Source organism: Lynx canadensis, chromosome C1, assembly GCF_007474595.2.
Source record: "Lynx canadensis isolate LIC74 chromosome C1, mLynCan4.pri.v2, whole genome shotgun sequence".
NCBI classification, from domain to species: domain Eukaryota; kingdom Metazoa; phylum Chordata; class Mammalia; order Carnivora; family Felidae; genus Lynx; species Lynx canadensis.
This window is the reverse complement of record NC_044310.1, coordinates 3,850,072-3,867,778: the sequence shown is the minus strand read 5'-3', so window position 1 is coordinate 3,867,778 and position 17,707 is coordinate 3,850,072. Positions and strand designations below refer to the sequence as shown.

The window sequence follows — 17,707 nt, the reverse complement described above, 5'->3', positions numbered from 1 at the left end:
TCCGCGGGAGGACCCCCTCCCCACCCAGCTCTGCTGGCCCAGGCCCGGCCCACCTAGGCCGGCCCCGCGATGCCACAGGCCTACTAGCCAAGGCCCCGCCCCCTCCAGGTCCGCCCAGCCGGCCACCTTCCCATGCTGAGTCCCCGCCCACCACGGGTACCCCCACCCACCCACCTCCGAGGCCCGCCCACCGCCTTTTCCCACCGGAAACCCGAGCCCTTCTGAAGAAACAAGTGGCGTCCTTGACCTACCATCACACTACCATCTGTCCGTTGTGCACCCCTTTACCGCGTACCGAGTTTTCCAGTACAGGCCTTTTGTTATTCCCATTTTTAGATGACAAAACTGAGGCTCAGGGAGGTAAAGTGACTTGTCTAAGGCCACACGACAGAACTGAGCACTCAGACCCTGCCAGGACTCGGGGCTGGGGGTGACGAGAGGGCAGGAGGCAGGGAGAGAAGAGCGCCTCCCACCCCGCCCCCAGTCGCTTTGTGCATATGAAGGCCCCCCTGCTCTGAGTTGTCCCCCAGGCCCACCCCCAGTGCTGGATTCTCCACCCTCCGGATCCTGGGCTGTGCTGTGGCCAGCCCCAGTTACCCTGTGTGCATCTGGGCTTCTGGTGTGTGCGTGCGTGCGTGGGCGTGAGTGTGCACAGACTCATGTTGCCTAGCTCGTGTGTGCACAGCATGTGCCCTGAGGACAGGGCAGCATTGTGGGGTCAAGGCGGTGCCTACTTGGGGGTCACTGCAACTTGTTGGAGAGAGCCTTGTGACGGCCTGATGTCACTGGAGCCTCAGGGTGGGGCCCTGTGGCTAAGCCCTGAACTTGGGGACCCTCCTCTGTCCACAGTGTCCCCCACTGAAAGGCAAAGTCCAGCGGATCCTGCACTGGAGGTGGACGGAGCCCCCGGCTCCCTTCATGGTGGGGCTGCCGGGGCCCGACGTGGAGCCCGGTGTCCCCCCACCGAAGCCCCTGGAGGGCATTCCGGAGAGGGAGTTCTTTGTCAAGTGGGCTGGACTCTCCTACTGGCACTGCTCCTGGGTGAAAGAGTTACAGGTGAGCGCCCCCGGGCAGGTGTGGCTGTGCTGGGGCGCCGCTCCTGAGGGCGCTGGCCGGCACCCCGAGCGAGCGAGGCACGCCGCTGGGAGTCCGGGAGCGGGAGGCTGCACGCGGGGGCCGTCCTGCCTGGGACCCGGGCTGGGGGAGCTGGGCTGGGGACCTGGGGGGCCGTGGCCCATCTCCCTCCCATAACCTCTGCCCCTGTGTCAGCAGCTGGAGCTGTACCACACGGTGATGTATCGCAACTACCAAAGAAAGAACGACATGGATGAGCCGCCGCCCTTTGACTACGGCTCTGGCGACGAGGACGGCAAAAGCGAGAAGAGGAAGAACAAGGACCCTCTCTATGCCAAGATGGAGGAGCGCTTCTACCGCTACGGCATCAAGCCCGAGTGGATGATGATCCACCGTATCCTGAACCACAGGTGTGTGCCCGGGGGGGTGCGGCCCCGGGTCTCACTGGAGGGGTGCCCGTAGGGCCGGGACACATGGCTCCTTCACCCTGTGGAACGGACACAGGACTGCATGCGGGTGCGGAGGGGGCAGGAGGAAGGGGTGGAGGGCCCCCAGTGGCAGCGATTCGACCGCCCAGCTGGAGGGGCCGTCGTGTGCTCGCAGGTCTGTGCGCGCGCACGTGTTCTGGCTCACATGTGCGCACGTGTCCCACTCACGGTGGGAGCACGGTTCCAAAGTCTTACATATAAAGGGGCAACTTGACCAGCCCGTGACGCTTGCACGGAGCGGGACCGTCATTGGGTCAGGATGCTTGTGCTCCTGGGCTTCTGCCAGAGCTAGCGCTTGGTACCTGGGGTAGGGTCCTGGGGACCGAGGTGGCCTGAGTGTGGGGGCGTATACACGCGTGGTCTTCCTTTATAACAGCAGCTGACACAGCTGAGCGCCATCTACCCGAGAGACAGGCGTTTTATTTCTCTCTCTCTGTTATGGATGTGTGAGTAGGCACAGCAAGGTTAAGTTACTTGCCCGAAGTCACACAGCCTAGAGGGGGTGGAGCTGGGATTTGAACCTGGTGAGTTTTGACGGCCACCATTCCAACCTCTGTTGAATGGTCTGGAAATCCCCCAGGGACAGTGATCGGAGGCTGCAGCAATTTGGACAAAGAGATCAGGGCGGGAAGCCTGTGGACCCCCTGAGTTTGGCTTTGGTTTGCAGAGCCAGTGGGAGCTCTTGTGAGTCCCGAGCTCAGGTGCTTGAGAACTGGCAGTGGCCGACAGGTGGGCGCAGGGTGGGGGTCAAAGTCTTGCCCTTGCCTCCCTGCGTCCACCTGATGGGCTCTGCCCTGGAGGGGCTTAGGGCCCAGCCAACCACAGGCGTCCTGAGAAGCGGGAGTTGGGTAGTGCAGAGGTCAAGAACCAGAGCCAGACCCAGATTCTAATCCTGGCTCCCCATTTTCTGGGTTGTGTGCCCCGTGTTTCTCATGTGAAGTAGGATCCGGAGAGTACCCCGCAGGGCTGTGGTGAGGGCCGGACCAGCATGCCGGGGCTGCGAGTGCAGCCTTCAGTGAGAGGGGGAAGCCCTGCCCGGAGAAGCCGCCCGCCTCTTCCCATCCCCCCCTCACTGAGAACAGCTCTTAAAGAGGGGGTTAGTTACTACGCGAACCTGAGCCCCCCACTGAACTGACCCACGGTTTTTTGCCTTTATTAAATTGCACTTTATTCATTTATTTTTTAAAGTTTATTTACTTATTTTGAGGGGAAGAGGGGCAGAGAGAGGGGGAGAGAGAGAATCCCAAACAGACGCGGGGCTCGATCCCATGACCTTGAGATCATGAACCGAGCCGAAATCAAGTCGGTCGCTCAACCGACTGAGCCACCCAGGCGCCCCTTAAATTGCATTTTAAAAGCATAAATGACACTCTTGCTCCCTGTCTCCAAGGCAGGGCTGATGACTTTTCCCCACATTTATTACCCCACGCCTGAGTAACAACTAATTATTTATCTTCAAAAATATCAGTTTCCATGGTGCCCGGGGGACTGGTCTTTCTCTTAATGGTTCCCAGGCTAGTTGCAGCCACAGCGTTTTTGGGGGGCTGAGACTCCCCCACCCCGCTGCACTCCCCAAGCCTGGCTGCCCGCTCAGCTCAGTTGGGTGGCAGGCCTCTAGGACCCTCCCAGCAGCCGGAGTCAAGCTAGTGTAAGGTGCTTCCCTGGCACAGCCCTTCTGTGCTGCTGGCTTGGTCACCAGGGGTCTTCGGAAGAGGTCATCCCACTTGCACCCGCGGGAATCAGCCCTTGTTTACTTTGCAGAGATGGGACCAGGATGGGCATGGCTCTGGTCCTTTGAAATTTTTTTTTTAAGTTAGAAAACAAAGGCCTGTGGTCAGGGGAGAGGCCTGCCCAACTCAGAAATGCCGAATTCCGGTGTCCACACCCCCGGCCCGGATGGGATTCGTCACTGTGACGGGAGGATGGAAATGTGGCTGGCTCTTTGCTCCTCTGTGAGCGTGCCCTCCCACCTCTCCCTCTCCGGCTCTGCCACTCAGCCCGCGCCCTCCTCCCCGTCACAGCCGTGTGGCCTCAGGCAAGCCGCTTCACCTCTCTGGAGTCACAGCCCTGGTGCTCTGCCCTCCCTGCTGGGCCCAGGATGTCAGGGGACTGCGGGCGCGGCGGGGTCTGCATCCTGAGAGAGCCCTCCTGACTCTCCCGAGGCCACGGGCCCGGTGGCCCGCCCCTCCCCCACCACCCGTGTGCTGTGTTGCAGCTTTGACAAAAAGGGGGACGTGCACTACCTGATCAAGTGGAAAGACCTGCCCTATGACCAGTGCACCTGGGAGATCGACGACATCGACATCCCCTACTACGACAACCTGAAGCAGGCCTACTGGGGTCACAGGTGGGCTGGCCGCCGGGCTGTCCCCGGGCTGTGGCCTCTGGCGGGCTGGAGCTTTGCCCATCTGCACCCCCCTCTTCCGCAGGGAGCTGATGCTGGGTGAGGATGCCAGGCTGCCCAAGAGGCTGGTCAAGAAGGGCAAGAAGCCAAAGGAGGATAAACAGAAGCCGCCAGACACACCCATCGTGGATGTGAGCAGGGAGGCGGGTGACGGGTGGGGTTGCCAAGGCCCGCCACCCCGGGCGTGGCCACAGAGGATGGCCTGTCCTGCAGAGGCGGGACAAGGTGATCAAGACCCAGGACCGCCCAGGTCCCCCAGCCTGTGCAGCCCCCCCCCCCCCCCCCCCGGGACAGAGACGGCTTTCTGTGAGATTTGCACGTGGGTTATCTGTGCACAACTGGGGGGAGGTGGGGGTCAAATAGTCCCTGCTCAGCACACAAATTTACATTACTTTAGGTGAGCTAATTCCAAGCATTTAAGTCAACTTTAAGCTGACATGGTAATTATACACCTTTCTTACCTGTTCAGGGAGAGGAGACCCCCAACTTGCCCCACCCCCAGCTTTGAGCCCATCTGGGAGGGGAAGGGTTGACCTTCATTCCTTTAGCAAACTTCCCTGGGGTGTCTGCCAGCTGCTGGCCCTGTGGGAACAAGGACTCTGGCCCCATTTCAAAAAGTGCCCATCTCCCAGGGGCCTGTGGCGTGAACACACAGAACATAGGGGTTCGACCTGGGACGGTGGGATGCCAGGGAAAGGCAAACGGGCCTGGTCCATCTGGAGGACTTCATGGGGGAGGCGGCTCTGAGCTGTAGGATAAAAGAGACAGAGGGTGATGTTTAGGATCGAGTGGATGGAGCACCTCAGGCACACACCAAACACATGTTGACTGAGTGCCCACCGCAGCCCAGGTACTACGTGGGGCTCAGAGGAAGCCATGGTGTACAGGAGGAGTGTGGCGACCACAACCTGGGCTCAAAGTCAGAGAATCCAGCCATCAGGAAACTGCCCCGATAGCAGAAGTACAGGGCTGCTGCAGGAGGACAGGGGAACACCTGAGCCAGAGTGGGAGTCAGGGAGGGCTTCTTGAAGGAAGAGGCGTTCCAGCCAAAACATGAAGGAGAAATAAGTTAGCAGGGATGAGAGAGTGGGGAGGGTATTCCAGGCAGAAGGAATGGTGTGTGCAAAGGCCCTGGGGTGGGCTCCGGTGCCCAGGATTCAGGGTGTATCTGAACCTCTGCCTCCCCTGCAGCCCACGGTCAAGTTTGACAAGCAGCCTTGGTACATTGACTCCACGGGTGGCACACTGCACCCGTACCAGCTGGAGGGCCTCAACTGGCTGCGCTTCTCCTGGGCCCAGGGCACAGACACCATCCTGGCCGACGAGATGGGCCTGGGCAAGACTGTGCAGACCATCGTCTTCCTCTACTCCCTGTACAAGGAGGTGCGCGGGCCGGGGCAGGGGCCCGGGAGCGGTGGCCGGTGCTGGCCGGGGTGGGGTGGGCAGCCTCACTGCTTCTGTCTCCCTCCGTCCCCAGGGGCACTCCAAGGGGCCCTACCTGGTCAGCGCGCCCCTGTCCACCATCATCAACTGGGAGCGGGAGTTTGAGATGTGGGCGCCCGACTTCTACGTGGTCACCTACACGGGGGACAAGGAGAGCCGCTCCGTGATCCGGGAGAATGAGTTTTCTTTCGAGGACAACGCCATTCGGAGTGGAAAGAAGGTGTTCCGCATGAAGGTGAGCGCCCCTCATCCGCGGGGAGGACCCCGGAGAGGCTCCGGGTCTGTCGCTGGGGCCGCAGGGGCCCTGCGTTCTGGCGGGGGTCCCTCAGCTCCTTTGGAGGCCTGTGGCCAGCAAAGGGCTTCTCTGTAGGCAGAGTTACCCGCGTCTTGCGGCTGCTGTCACAAAGCACCACAAGCCGGGCGGCTGACAACAGACTTACTTTCTCCTGGTTCCGGAGGCTCGGAATCTGGGGTCGAGGTGTCAGCAGGGCCACGTGCCTCTGAGGGCACCAGGGGAGGGTCCTTCCTGCCTCCTCTGGCTTCTGGCGGCTGTTGGCGTTCCTTGGCTCACAGCTTGGCTCACAACTAATCACACCTGCAAAGACCCTAGTTCCTGGAAGGGCCACATTCCGAGGTGCTGGGTGGACACAGATTTTGGGGGGAACACAATTCCCCCTAGTACACCAGCTGGGTGACCTCTCTGTGCCTCAGATTCTTCTCAGCAGAATGAGCTCATGGACCCCGCAGGGTCATGGAGGGGCGACCGAGTGAGCCAGGCAGGGTCTGTCCCACTTGATTGTGCCCACAGGTCACCAGGGCTCTTGCTGAAGGGCAGGTTCTGATCCAGTAGCTCTGGGGTGGGGCCTGAGACTCCGCATTTCCGACGAAGTCCCAGGAGGTGTGGATGTCTCCGGTCCCCAGACTCCCCCAGAGCACTCAGAACAGTGCCTGGTGCATGGGAGGCCCTCAATGAATCTCAGCACTTACGCTGGGGGCTGGGGCTCCCCTCCCAGGATCCTGGGGTGGGTGGTGGTTCTTACCCCAGCTTGCTGCAGCATCTTGGAGCCTCTGTGGCCCCAGGGGATGCCCAGTAACTATTTGCTGAATGAGGGGATGACTCAGATGATGGGCCTGTGGGCCAATTAGTCACAGAAAACTTCTCCTGAGCTCACACTGGGGTCCTGTGCCGTGCTGGGCACTCTATAGACTCACCTCCTTTACTTTAGTTTTTAAAATCGTGGGGGGCGCCTGGCTGGCTCAGTTGGTTAAGCGTCCGACTCTTGATCTCAGCTCGGGTCTTGATCTCAGGGTTGTGAGTTTAAGCCCCACATTGGGCTCCATGCCGGGCACGGAGCCTGCTTAAAACAAATTGTGCTAAAATACACAGACATAAAATTTACCGTGGTGACCATTCTGAAGCGTGCGGTTCAGGGGCACCGAGTACCCTCCACCATCGGGCAACCATCCCCCGTTATTCGTCTCCAGAACTTTCTCCTCTTGCAGAACCAAAACTCGGTCGCCATCAAGCAGTAACTCCGCCAGCCCCTGGCACCCGCCCCGTGACTACCGATCAGTGCCTCATTTGAGTAGAATAGCACAGTGTATGCTTTTTTTGTGACTGGCTTATCTCACTTAGCAAAGTGCCCTCAATCTCACCCTTGTCGTAACATGGGTCAGAATGTTCTCCCTCCTCCTCCTCCTCCTCCTCCTCCTCCTCCTCCTCCTCCTTCTTCTTCTTCTTCTTCTTTTTAGTGTTTATTTATTTTGAGACAGAGAGAGAGAGAGAGAGAGAGAACGCGCGTGTGCGTGAGCAGGGGAGGGGCAGAGAGAGAGAGGGAGAGAATCCCAAGCAGGCTCTGCACTGTCAGCGAAGAGCCCAATTCGGGGCTTAATTCCATGACCTGTGAGATTGTGGTCTGAGGCAAGATCAAGGGTCGGACACCAAAGTGACTGAGCCACCCAGGCACCCCCGGAGTGTCCTCTCTTCTTAGGCCGAATAGCACTCCATTGGCGAACTGCGTTTCCTTTTTCATTCACCCATCCAGACCCTTGGGTGGTTTCCACCTTTTGGCTCTTGTGAAAATGCTATGAACGTGGATGTGCTGACATTTACTCCGAGTCCCTGCTTCCCTTCTGTTGGGCCTTTGGGTCTGTATCCAGAAGCAGGATACTTGGAACCTGTAGTGATTCCACGTGCGTTTAATTATTTTAAGGGACGGCTTTTGCCCTCTGGATTCTCATGGCGTTCCTCACGAAGGCAGGATCTCTCCTTTTTTTTTTTTTTTTTTTACCAAAGGGGATACTGAGGCTCAGGAGGCTAATTAGCTTGACTTGGGTCCAGCTGGAAAGGGTAGGGCCGGGTGCAAACCCAGGGGCCACCTGCAGGCAGAGCCCGTGCAATGAGACGCCCCTCTGCCCCTCTCTGGCCCCTTCACAAGGGACGTCGGTCGCTGGGAGATCCGGGCTTGGATTGGCCAGGACTGGCTACCTCCTTTGGTGGAGACTGAAGACGCAGGGCCCCTGGTTCAAATGCAAGAAACAGCGTTTTCCTTTTTTTAGTAGTCTCTCTCTCGACCTCCGGGTGGTGGTTTTTATTGGCTATTTAATGTCCTGTTTCCTCAGCACGGGGCTACTCTCAGGGTGAATGCCCCCCATGCCCGGGCCTGGCCCCCACAAGGGTGTGAGGCGTTGGTGTTTGCTGGGTGGGGACAGGGAAGCTGGGGGCTCCATCATTCCATAGATCTCCTCTTACAAAACACAAATTCAACAACGTAATTATCAAGAATTTCAAGTCCGTGGGGGCACCTGGGTGGCTCAGTCGGTTGAACTTCGGCTCAGGTCATGGTTTCTCGGTTTGACAGTTTGAGCCCCGCGTCGGGTTGGCTGCTGTCCGTGTAGAGCCCACTTCGGATCCTCCTGGCCCCCCTCTCTCTCTGCCCTCCCCCCACTCTCTTTCTCAAAAATAAAATAAAACTTAAAAGACAAAAAAGAATCTCAAATCAGCGACGGCAGAGCATTTAACCACACGTGCAGGGATCGCTTCCCTGTGCGAATCCTGGTTCTGCCATCCATTGGTCTTGGGGACCAGCCTGAGATCCTGTGAGCTGTAAATGGGGACAATGACAGCGTGGGGGGGGGGCAGCTTGTGAGGATGAGGGGGCTTGCCCCCGCGGCCCTTCCTGTCAGTCCCAGAGCCTCCCTGGGCCCTCCGGAGTCCTGTCCACCCCTCCTCCACGTCTCCTTATCTCTGGAGACCCTACCTGCTCCCCTCCCAGATGCTCCTCTTCCCCTCCAGAAAGAAGTGCAGATCAAATTCCACGTCCTGCTCACCTCCTACGAGCTCATCACCATCGACCAGGCCATCCTGGGCTCCATCGAGTGGGCCTGCCTTGTGGTGGACGAGGCCCACCGGCTCAAGAACAACCAGTCCAAGGTAGGCGGTGCTGGCTGCTGGCCCCTGGAGCCGCCCCTTCCACCCCGGTGGAGGGGTGGGGTGGGGAGGGGTGCCGGCTGGCCGCCCCGCTCCCCCTAACTGGCCGCCTCCTCCCCGAAGTTCTTCAGGGTCTTGAACAGCTACAAGATCGATTACAAGCTGCTGCTGACGGGGACCCCGCTTCAGAACAACCTGGAGGAGCTTTTCCACCTCCTCAACTTCCTGACTCCAGAGAGGTTCAAGTGAGCCAGGGGGTGTGGCCGGGGAGGGGGTGTGGCCGGGGAGGCGGGCTGGCGGGCAGCCAGGGAAGACCAGTTCAGTGCGAGCTGGAGCTCAGCTTCCTTGTCAGTAAAATGGGAGCATTAGCAGCAGCCTGCCCCAAATGACCTGTGCGGGAGGGGCCGCGGCCCTGGCGTGTGCGGGGGGCTCAGTGGACGTGAGCTGCCCCGAATACCGTGACTGTTCCCCGGCTCTGCCCCAGGAGACCCCCGGGGCGTCCTCTGGGGCTGCTGTCCTTGCCCCCCATGCCCTGCCTCATTCCTTCCCCTCCACTAACACCTAAGTGACCACCTGGGTGACAGTGATGAGGGCAGAGGGCCGGGGGTGGTGGTGGATATGGGGCGAACACGGAGGCCCTGCCAGTGGGGGGCCTGGGCTCTCCTTCCCCGGCCTCCTTGCCTTCGCCTACCCCATTCTCCGGCTCAGAATGGGGGGTTCAGGGTGGAGGGTGCTGACTTCAGAATCAGGAGATACAGATTGGAGGGCAGGCTGGACCACACAACCTTGGGCCCCCATCAGCCTGAGTTTCCTTTCCTGTAACAGGGGTAAAAGTCCTAGAGGCTTTGTTTCCAGGACAGCTTTGAGGAGAGGAAGTTATCCTATGTGGCCGAGCTATACTGGAGGGGTGGGGACACGGGCTTAGGTGGACACCGAAGGGACACTTAGGGCAGGGCTAAGGCTCCCAGGCCCACCAGCTAACCGGCCTGCCCTTGACCCTCTGGTCCCCCACCCCAATCCTGGCTTCCTCCGCAGAGGGCTTTGGCCTGTTCCAGTCCCCTGCTCCTGGCTCTGATCCTGGTTCTCTCTCGCAGCAACCTGGAGGGCTTCCTGGAGGAGTTTGCCGATATCTCCAAGGAAGACCAGATCAAAAAGCTCCATGACCTGCTGGGGCCGCACATGCTGAGGCGGCTCAAGGCCGATGTGTTCAAGAACATGCCGGCCAAGACCGAGCTGATCGTTCGCGTGGAGCTGAGCCAGATGCAGAAGTGAGTGGACGCTCCGCCCGCTGGGGCCCCGCCACAGAGCGGCCCGCCTCACGCCCCCTGGGCTTGCCTTCTCCCAGAAGGTCTGACTGAGCCTTCCAGCAACGCTGCCCCGGGTGATGGGAAGGCTCTGCGCACCCCCCGCGCTCCCCCCCGCCCATCCCCCCCTCCCCCCCCGCCCCCCCGCCCATCCCCCCTCCCCCCCGCCCCCCCCGCCCATCCCCCCTCCCCCCCCCGCCCCCCCCCCCCGCCGACCCCTTGACTCACCTTTTGCACACGCTTCCATCTTTGACCTCTTTCACTGGCCTGGGTTGGGGCTGCCCGGGGCTTTTCAATGTCCTCAGTAACTTGCTGGGTGACTCGGGGCCTGGGGCTTCACCCGGCAGGGCTCCTCCGGTCTCTGTAAGTGGTGCTCGGCCGGCAGCCCCGTCTCCCTGCAGAGCAGAGAGTGTCCTCTCAGAGGTCGGGGCGGCCCTGGTGTCCAGCCTGCCTTTCCTCCTCGCCCTGCTGCAGGAAGTACTACAAGTTCATCCTCACGCGGAACTTCGAGGCACTGAACTCCAAGGGAGGCGGGAACCAGGTGTCGCTGCTCAACATCATGATGGACCTGAAGAAGTGTTGCAACCACCCCTACCTCTTCCCCGTGGCTGCCGTGGTAGGTCCCCGTGGCCGCCTGTGGCCACTGTAGTGGGTGCCCGTGACCGTCACGGTAAGGGCCCGAGGCTGCCGCGGTAGGTTCCCTTTGCCCGTCGTGGTGCCTGTCCGTGGCTGCCGTGGCACCCTCGGCCCCCCAGCCCTCCCCGCACGTGTGGACTTACGGGTGACGTGGCCCCGTTACACCCAGTTTCTGAAAACTTACCTCCGTCCATTGCCCAGGCAGGCCCTCTCCTTCCCTTGACCCCTCCTTGTGCCCACAAAGCGGTGGGGGGCATCAGGGCACCCCAGGCTGATCTGGCTGTGCTCGGTCACCGGGGGAGTCAGGAAGGCCTGCGTGAGGCCCCAGGTAGTCCTGAAGTGGGAGGCTGGACCCGGGTCAGGCACCAGCTCCAACCCTGTGGTCTCAGGAAAGCCAGTGGTCCTGCTCCGAGCCTCAGCTTCATCTTCCATAAAATGGGACAGTAACAGCATCTGCCTGAGAGGGTGAGGGCCGGGTGAGAAAGTGCCGTCAGAGAGAGCCCGGCACGGCCGTTCTTGTCACCGTCGCTGCTGTTCTAGTTCTTGCCGAAACCCTCCGCGGTGTCTGCCTCCTGCCCCCAGACAGCCAGACACATGCAGAGGGAGCCGTGGGGGGCCGTGCTGTGGGTGATCTGCCCCCCAGATCTCTCTCACCGCCCTGGCATGGCAGGGCCCTTGGGCTGACGTCCTGCCCAGCTGGGGTTCAGGGCTTGGCCTTGCCAGGATGCGCCCTACCGTGACCACAGAGACCAGGCATAATTCCTTCTGGGAAGGCCGGCTTAGCTTAAGACCCTGTCATCGCCTGTTGGCCGATGTCCCCGGTGTCCTGGTGGAGTGCCAGCAGGGGGAGACGGAGGGCTCTGCCTGGGAGCGCCGTGTGCCCGGAGGGGCCCGGTGGGATGAGTGGCCTGTCTGCCCGGTCCGACCCGGGAAGCCCCCCAATGCCCCACCTTCTGCCGTGTCTCCAGGAGGCCCCCGTCTTGCCCAATGGCTCCTATGATGGCAGCTCCCTGGTCAAGTCCTCGGGCAAGCTCATGCTGCTACAGAAGATGCTCAAGAAACTGAGGGATGAAGGGCACCGCGTGCTCATTTTCTCCCAGGTGAGCTGACCTCCCTGCTTCCCCCCCCCGCAGCCCCCACTCCACATCCTGCAGAGGGCACCCCTGCCAGCTGACGGCGCCGCCTGCCGGTGGCCCTCCAGGCCTGGTGCTCTTTCCCGGTGGACTGCACGTCAGAGGTGGTTCGTGTGCGCCCTGGCCGGGCACAGCCCAGAAAGCTGGCTGGGTGCCAAGCTCCAGGAGCTCAGGGCATGTTGGCCATAAAGCCCAGCGTCTTCCCCACCACCTGCCCCTTCTGGCCTGCCCCGCCCCCCCCCTCCCCCCCCCCCCCCCCCAAGCAGCGGAGCCTTCCCCGGTGTCCAGGCTGGGACGATAGCCCCTGGCCCTCACCCCTGCAGCCTGACTTGTCACAGGCGGGCCCTGAGGCTGGTTTGGGCAGAGCCTGTGCGGGGGCAGCTCCTCCTGAAATGGCACTCGTACCACTGCCTCTTGGGTGGTCAGAGGCAGGCTGTGCAGCCTCGGGGGTCTGCTGGTCTGTGCACCCCTTGTTTCCTCACCCCTCTGGTTGCATCTGCCCTGTGTCAGGCTCTGTGGGAGGCACAGGGCCAGTCCCTGCCCTTGAGACACGCCCAGTCTAGTGTGGGAGACGGATGTGGGCGACGGACGTAAAGAGACATTTAGTTCCGGGGTCGTCTTTGTGATGGGAGTCAGCAATGGTCCTGCGGGTCCTGGTGCTAAAAATGCTCCTGTATTCTGGGATGGAGCCAGGCCCCTTGCTCAAAGCCAGAGAGGAGGATGTGGCTCTTCTGTGTACTGAAGTCAGCTGGTGACCGCGGCTCCTGCCTGCAGCCCTGACCCCACCATGGGCCCGCAGGAGGCCCAGAGACGTTGGGGAAATCTGACCAAGCCTGGCACTGTGGACTGGCTTGGAGACTGAACCCACAATGACCCCAACCCCCTGCCAACATAAGATACGATTCTGGGACCAAAGAGAAGGGACTGCGCAACTCCTAGAAATGGGCACAGAGGGAAAGGGATGGAGACAGAGCACCTAAAACGGGCCCACAAACCCCACTTCCAAACCTCATGACAAAACCGGATATTAGGACATCCCACAAAACAGTATGTACACTCCAAACGAAAAGAATAATAGAAAAGCCTGAAAAAGACTTCAGACAAGCATGTTTAGGATCCCCAAAATTAATGGAGTAACAACCCATAAATCAAGAAGAAATCAGTTAAGCACAAGCAGGAAGAAATGAACAAGAATAATTGGATAGGAAAAGGGTCTGCATGGAACTAAAATAAAACATTTCAACACCTTGGATAAACTCTCAGCACTGGTGAGGGCAATGCTGATGAATGGGACCTGGTGCTGAGAATCTCCCCAGAATGGAGCAGAGAGACACAAAGATCAGAAAGGAGAAAGTGCACGAAGGACACCTTGAGAGGCTCCAATAATCATCTAACAGGAGTTGCAGAGGAAGAAATAGAGAAAATGGCGAAGAAGCTGGAATCCGTGAGAGTTTGCAGACCTGGGGGAAGACGTGAGGTCTCAGATCTGAAACGTACTCTGGAGTACCAAGCAGGATAAATATAAAGAAACGAATCCCTAGGCACCTTACAGGGAAATCACAGCACTTCAGACCTAGTACCTACAAAGGAATGATGATCAGACTGTCCTTAGGCTTCTCATCGGCAACAACAGGTGGCAGGAGGCAGTCGTAAAATCTTCAGTATCCTGCGGGAATGGATCATTTTATATCCAGCTCAACTATCTCTCAAGAATGAAGGGAGATACACGGGGTAATGGGAGCCCAGAAGGGACTGCTATTCTCTTCTTATAGGGAGCGGTGAAATCAGGGAAAACCCCACAGAAGAGGTGCTGTTTGAGTTCCCTAGGCAGTAAGGGGGTGGGCTTTCCAGGGAGAGGCCAGGTCATTTGGGGTAGCTGAGGGTATGATGGAAGCATTGAGACATGAAGCCCATATAGAATGCCAGGGTGAGGAGCTGGGATTTTGTGCTGTGAGGTAAGGACAGGGCTGCTCAGAGCTGTGCTTTAGACAGATGGCTGTGGGCTGGTGTGGGTGATGCAGTGACTCTGGGGGTCAAGGCTGGAGGCTGCATTCTTCTCCAGAGAGCCCCGAGTCAGGTCTGCCTGGGTCCCACCTCTCTCCCCACTCAACAGGCAGCTCTGTCTTCCCCAAACTCATGGGGACCATGCCCGTGGCCCCATGGGGTTCCTTGCTCTGGGGCAGCCCCTCAGGCATATCATGTCCCCTGCAGATGACGAAGATGTTGGACCTTCTGGAGGACTTCCTGGAGTATGAGGGCTACAAGTATGAGCGGATTGATGGTGGCATCACTGGGGGCCTCCGACAAGAGGCGATCGACAGATTCAACGGTACCCTGCCTTACCCATGCATTCTTGACTGGGACCCTATATCGGCCCTTCCTCCCAGGCTGGGGTCTCAGCCAGGCCACCCAACTGATGTTCAGATGAGTTTCCCCTCACGTGGCTGCAGAAAGCAGATTGGTGTCTAAGTCCTAACAGCTGTCCCTTTTAAATGCTAAAAGGAATGAATTCCACGGAACCTCTGGGGGCTGCGTGGGGTGCTGAGGGCCCAGTAGGGAACACCTGCTTGGAACTGAGACCCAGACCAGGAGAAAGAGAGGAAGTTACCACCTCTGTTACTAAATGAAGCTGGGGCTGAGGGTCTGGCCGGCCCCTGTGGGCTTCTGATACCCCAGATAAGCCACCGGTTACCAGCAGTGTGGGACAGAAGCTGCCACCCTAAAACAGACCGCGGGAGGGGTGGAGCTGAGCTCCTGCTCCCTGCGGGCTGCTTCCTAGTGACAGAGAGGAAGAAGCAGAGCCCTACGCATCCAAACTCAATGTACTCTCTTCCTGGCCCGGGAAGGAGAGATCGGAGCTTGCTGGGCAGTGAAGGAGACCTCCGGAGTGGGGGAGAGGTCGGGTGACCCAGTGCCCCTGTATAGTGGCAAGGTTTGCAGCAGTGATGATGAGCTGTTTCCCTGGGGCTTGTGGCTTTCTGCTGGCCTCCACCCTCAGAACAGGGCTGGGGCCCCGCTGCCCGATCGCCCAGGGGAGGGGTTCCTGTTGTCCACTCGTGTTTGAGGTGAAGCGAGTCCAGAGTTGCAAGATCTAGACGGAGGTGGGAGTGGCCGGGGCCCCGGGAGGATCGGGAACCTGTTTGCAGCTCTCTCGGGCGCACAGGTCAGACCCCGTCACTTACGAAGGGCTCAGGTGGGCCTGAGAACCAGCTGTCCTGCGACAGTGGGAGCTGCCCGGTGGGGTGGCCGGGGTCCTGTAGGTTGGTCTTTGCTCATCTAGGCTTTGAACATAACTTCCTTCTCGCTCTGGCTCCCTCCTGTAGAGTCAGGACTCAGAGCACAGCTGGGGGCTGAGTGGGGCTCAAGGGGGCTGCTCTGTCCCCACCCTGGGCCCTGGGCCTCCTCAGGCTTACCCTGAACACAGCTGCGGCTGGTGTCATCTGTGATGGGGCCACGGTGTCCCAGCACCCCCCTCCCCCTCTCCCGTCCTCTCCAGCCCTCCTATCTGCTGTCCACCTGCGCCCACCCTCACCTCTCTGGGCAGCCCCTCACTGGCCCCACTGGGCACCTGCCTCTCTTCCTCAGCCCCCGGGGCCCAGCAGTTCTGCTTCCTCCTCTCGACCCGGGCGGGTGGCCTGGGCATCAACCTGGCTACGGCAGACACGGTCATCATCTACGACTCGGACTGGAATCCACACAATGACATCCAGGTCTGTGGCCCTGACACCGCAACCCTGTCAGAGAGCCCCCTTGCCACCACTGGTTCTGTGGGCTTTCCACCCCTCCCCCTCAGACTCTGTGTCCGGGTGTCACCTCCCCCTGGGCCACCCTCATGGAATCCCAGCCCCAAGAGGGGACCTGGGAGGTGAGTGGAGGCTATGCCCTGCCCCTCCAGCTTCCTCACTGTACAAAAGAGGAAATGCCCAGAGAGGGCAGGCAATGTGCCCAAGGACACACAGCAGTCTGTGTGGCTGATAACCCTTCGTCTGTCCCGTCACTCTTAGGATCAAGCCCATGGGGGGAGTCAAAAGGAGGGAGTCCTGGGACCCAGACGGGGGGCAGTTTGGGGGGGAAACCAAGGAAATACTGGGGGGACAAGCCTGTGGGAGAAGAGATGGAGGAGGGGCAGGCGGGGTTGGTGAGGAAGGACGGAAGGGCTGAGGGGGTAGGGGTGTGGGAACGAAGACACACGCTCTTGTCCCTGGCCACCTGGGGCAGGGATGGACACACTGAGTACATTCTGTTAGGGGCACACACAAACTCGTGTCTCACGCACACGTGTGTGTGCCCACGCAGAGTCACCCACACAGATAGTCACGCTAGGGTCGCCTCACACAGACGCCTGATGCACAGAGCCTCGGGCATGTCCTCATACCACTGGGCAGCTTCCTGGCCTTGCTGCCCTCCCAGGGTGGCCGAGTGTCTCCAACAGGAGCTCCTGCGGTCACGAGCGGCTCGCTTCAAGGGAGGTGCCACCCCACCTCCCCAGGACTGCCGTCAGAGCCCCGTGTGGCTTTCTCAGGGGCACACACTGGCTCCGCCGCCCCTGCACACACCCCTGCCCGCCTGCAGTTATGCCTAGTTCCACCTGTGCGGGCACCCAGGCCCACCCGAGACCACCCACGGTCAGGAAGCCAGCACAGCCCCTTGCGGAACATGCCCCTGAGCACGCGTGCACGCCCCTCCCACCTTGCGGCGCCCGGCCCTGCGCCCCCCCCCCCCCCGCCCTTGGCTGAACCCCCAGCACTGAGCTGCAGCTTGCCCCCAGGCCTTCAGCCGCGCCCACCGCATCGGACAGAACAAGAAGGTAATGATCTACCGCTTTGTGACTCGGGCCTCGGTGGAGGAGCGCATCACGCAGGTGGCCAAGCGCAAGATGATGCTCACCCACCTGGTGGTGCGGCCTGGCCTCGGTTCCAAGTCTGGCTCCATGACCAAGCAGGAGCTGGACGACATCCTCAAGTTCGGCACCGAGGAGCTCTTCAAGGACGACGTGGAGGGTGGGCGTCTAGGGCGGCTAGTGGGTGGGGGTGACGCTCCATCCGTCCCCGGGGCCCACAGCCTTTCTCCTCTGCCCCCGTCTCTTGGCCACGGAGGGTAGGTTCAGGGCGGCGTCTCTAGGCACTGGGGCTAGGGGTTGCCCCCCAGCGCTGCAACCCCTCTGACTCTGTCCTACAGGCATGATGTCTCAGGGCCAGAGGCCCGTCACGCCCATCCCGGATGTCCAGTCCTCTAAAGGGGGAGCCCTGGCTGCCGGCGCCAAGAAAAAGCATGGCAGTACCCCGCCAGGTAGGGGCTAAGTCAGCCTAGCTCCCAGCTCCTCTTGTGTTTCGAGGGGCTGTCCCCGGAGAGGATGGGTTTCGCCCCGCCCCGCCACCCCTTTCTGTGTTTTGTCGGGCTCCCGTGCTCGCCCCCACTGGCCCCTCACTTGGGTGCCCGCGGACTGTCCGGTGAGCAGGCAGCCGCGCTGATACGGTGCAGGTTCCGCTCTCTGATCACCATGCCCCTCTGCTGCCGCCCCTGCTGGAGGCTGGGAAGGGCCACGGTCGGGAGTCTGTTCCCGTGGGGTCCCCACACTTGGACCTGGGCACCCCATCTTGTCCCTTCACTCTGCACCCTGTCTGCTCCCAGGCGACAACAAGGACGTGGAGGACAGCAGTGTGATCCACTATGACGATGCGGCCATCTCCAAGCTGCTGGACAGAAACCAGGACGCCACGGACGACACGGAGCTGCAGAATATGAACGAATACCTGAGCTCCTTCAAGGTGGCGCAGTACGTGGTGCGCGAGGAG

General features: G+C 60.4%; 1 protein-coding gene across 1 annotated transcript in view; it reads left to right on the top strand.

The window, feature by feature from the left end:
- CHD5 (chromodomain helicase DNA binding protein 5) overlaps positions 1–17,707 on the top strand; it is a 43,729-nt gene that overhangs the window by 23,124 nt on the left and 2,898 nt on the right. The window contains 16 exon segments of the mRNA XM_030327453.1: positions 850–1,056; positions 1,273–1,484; positions 3,778–3,909; positions 3,992–4,097; positions 5,158–5,349; positions 5,444–5,644; positions 8,705–8,842; positions 8,963–9,084; positions 9,934–10,107; positions 10,618–10,759; positions 11,748–11,879; positions 14,124–14,241; positions 15,498–15,622; positions 16,681–16,912; positions 17,091–17,201; positions 17,544–17,707. Coding sequence (XP_030183313.1) covers positions 850–1,056; positions 1,273–1,484; positions 3,778–3,909; positions 3,992–4,097; positions 5,158–5,349; positions 5,444–5,644; positions 8,705–8,842; positions 8,963–9,084; positions 9,934–10,107; positions 10,618–10,759; positions 11,748–11,879; positions 14,124–14,241; positions 15,498–15,622; positions 16,681–16,912; positions 17,091–17,201; positions 17,544–17,707 — 2,508 coding nt within the window.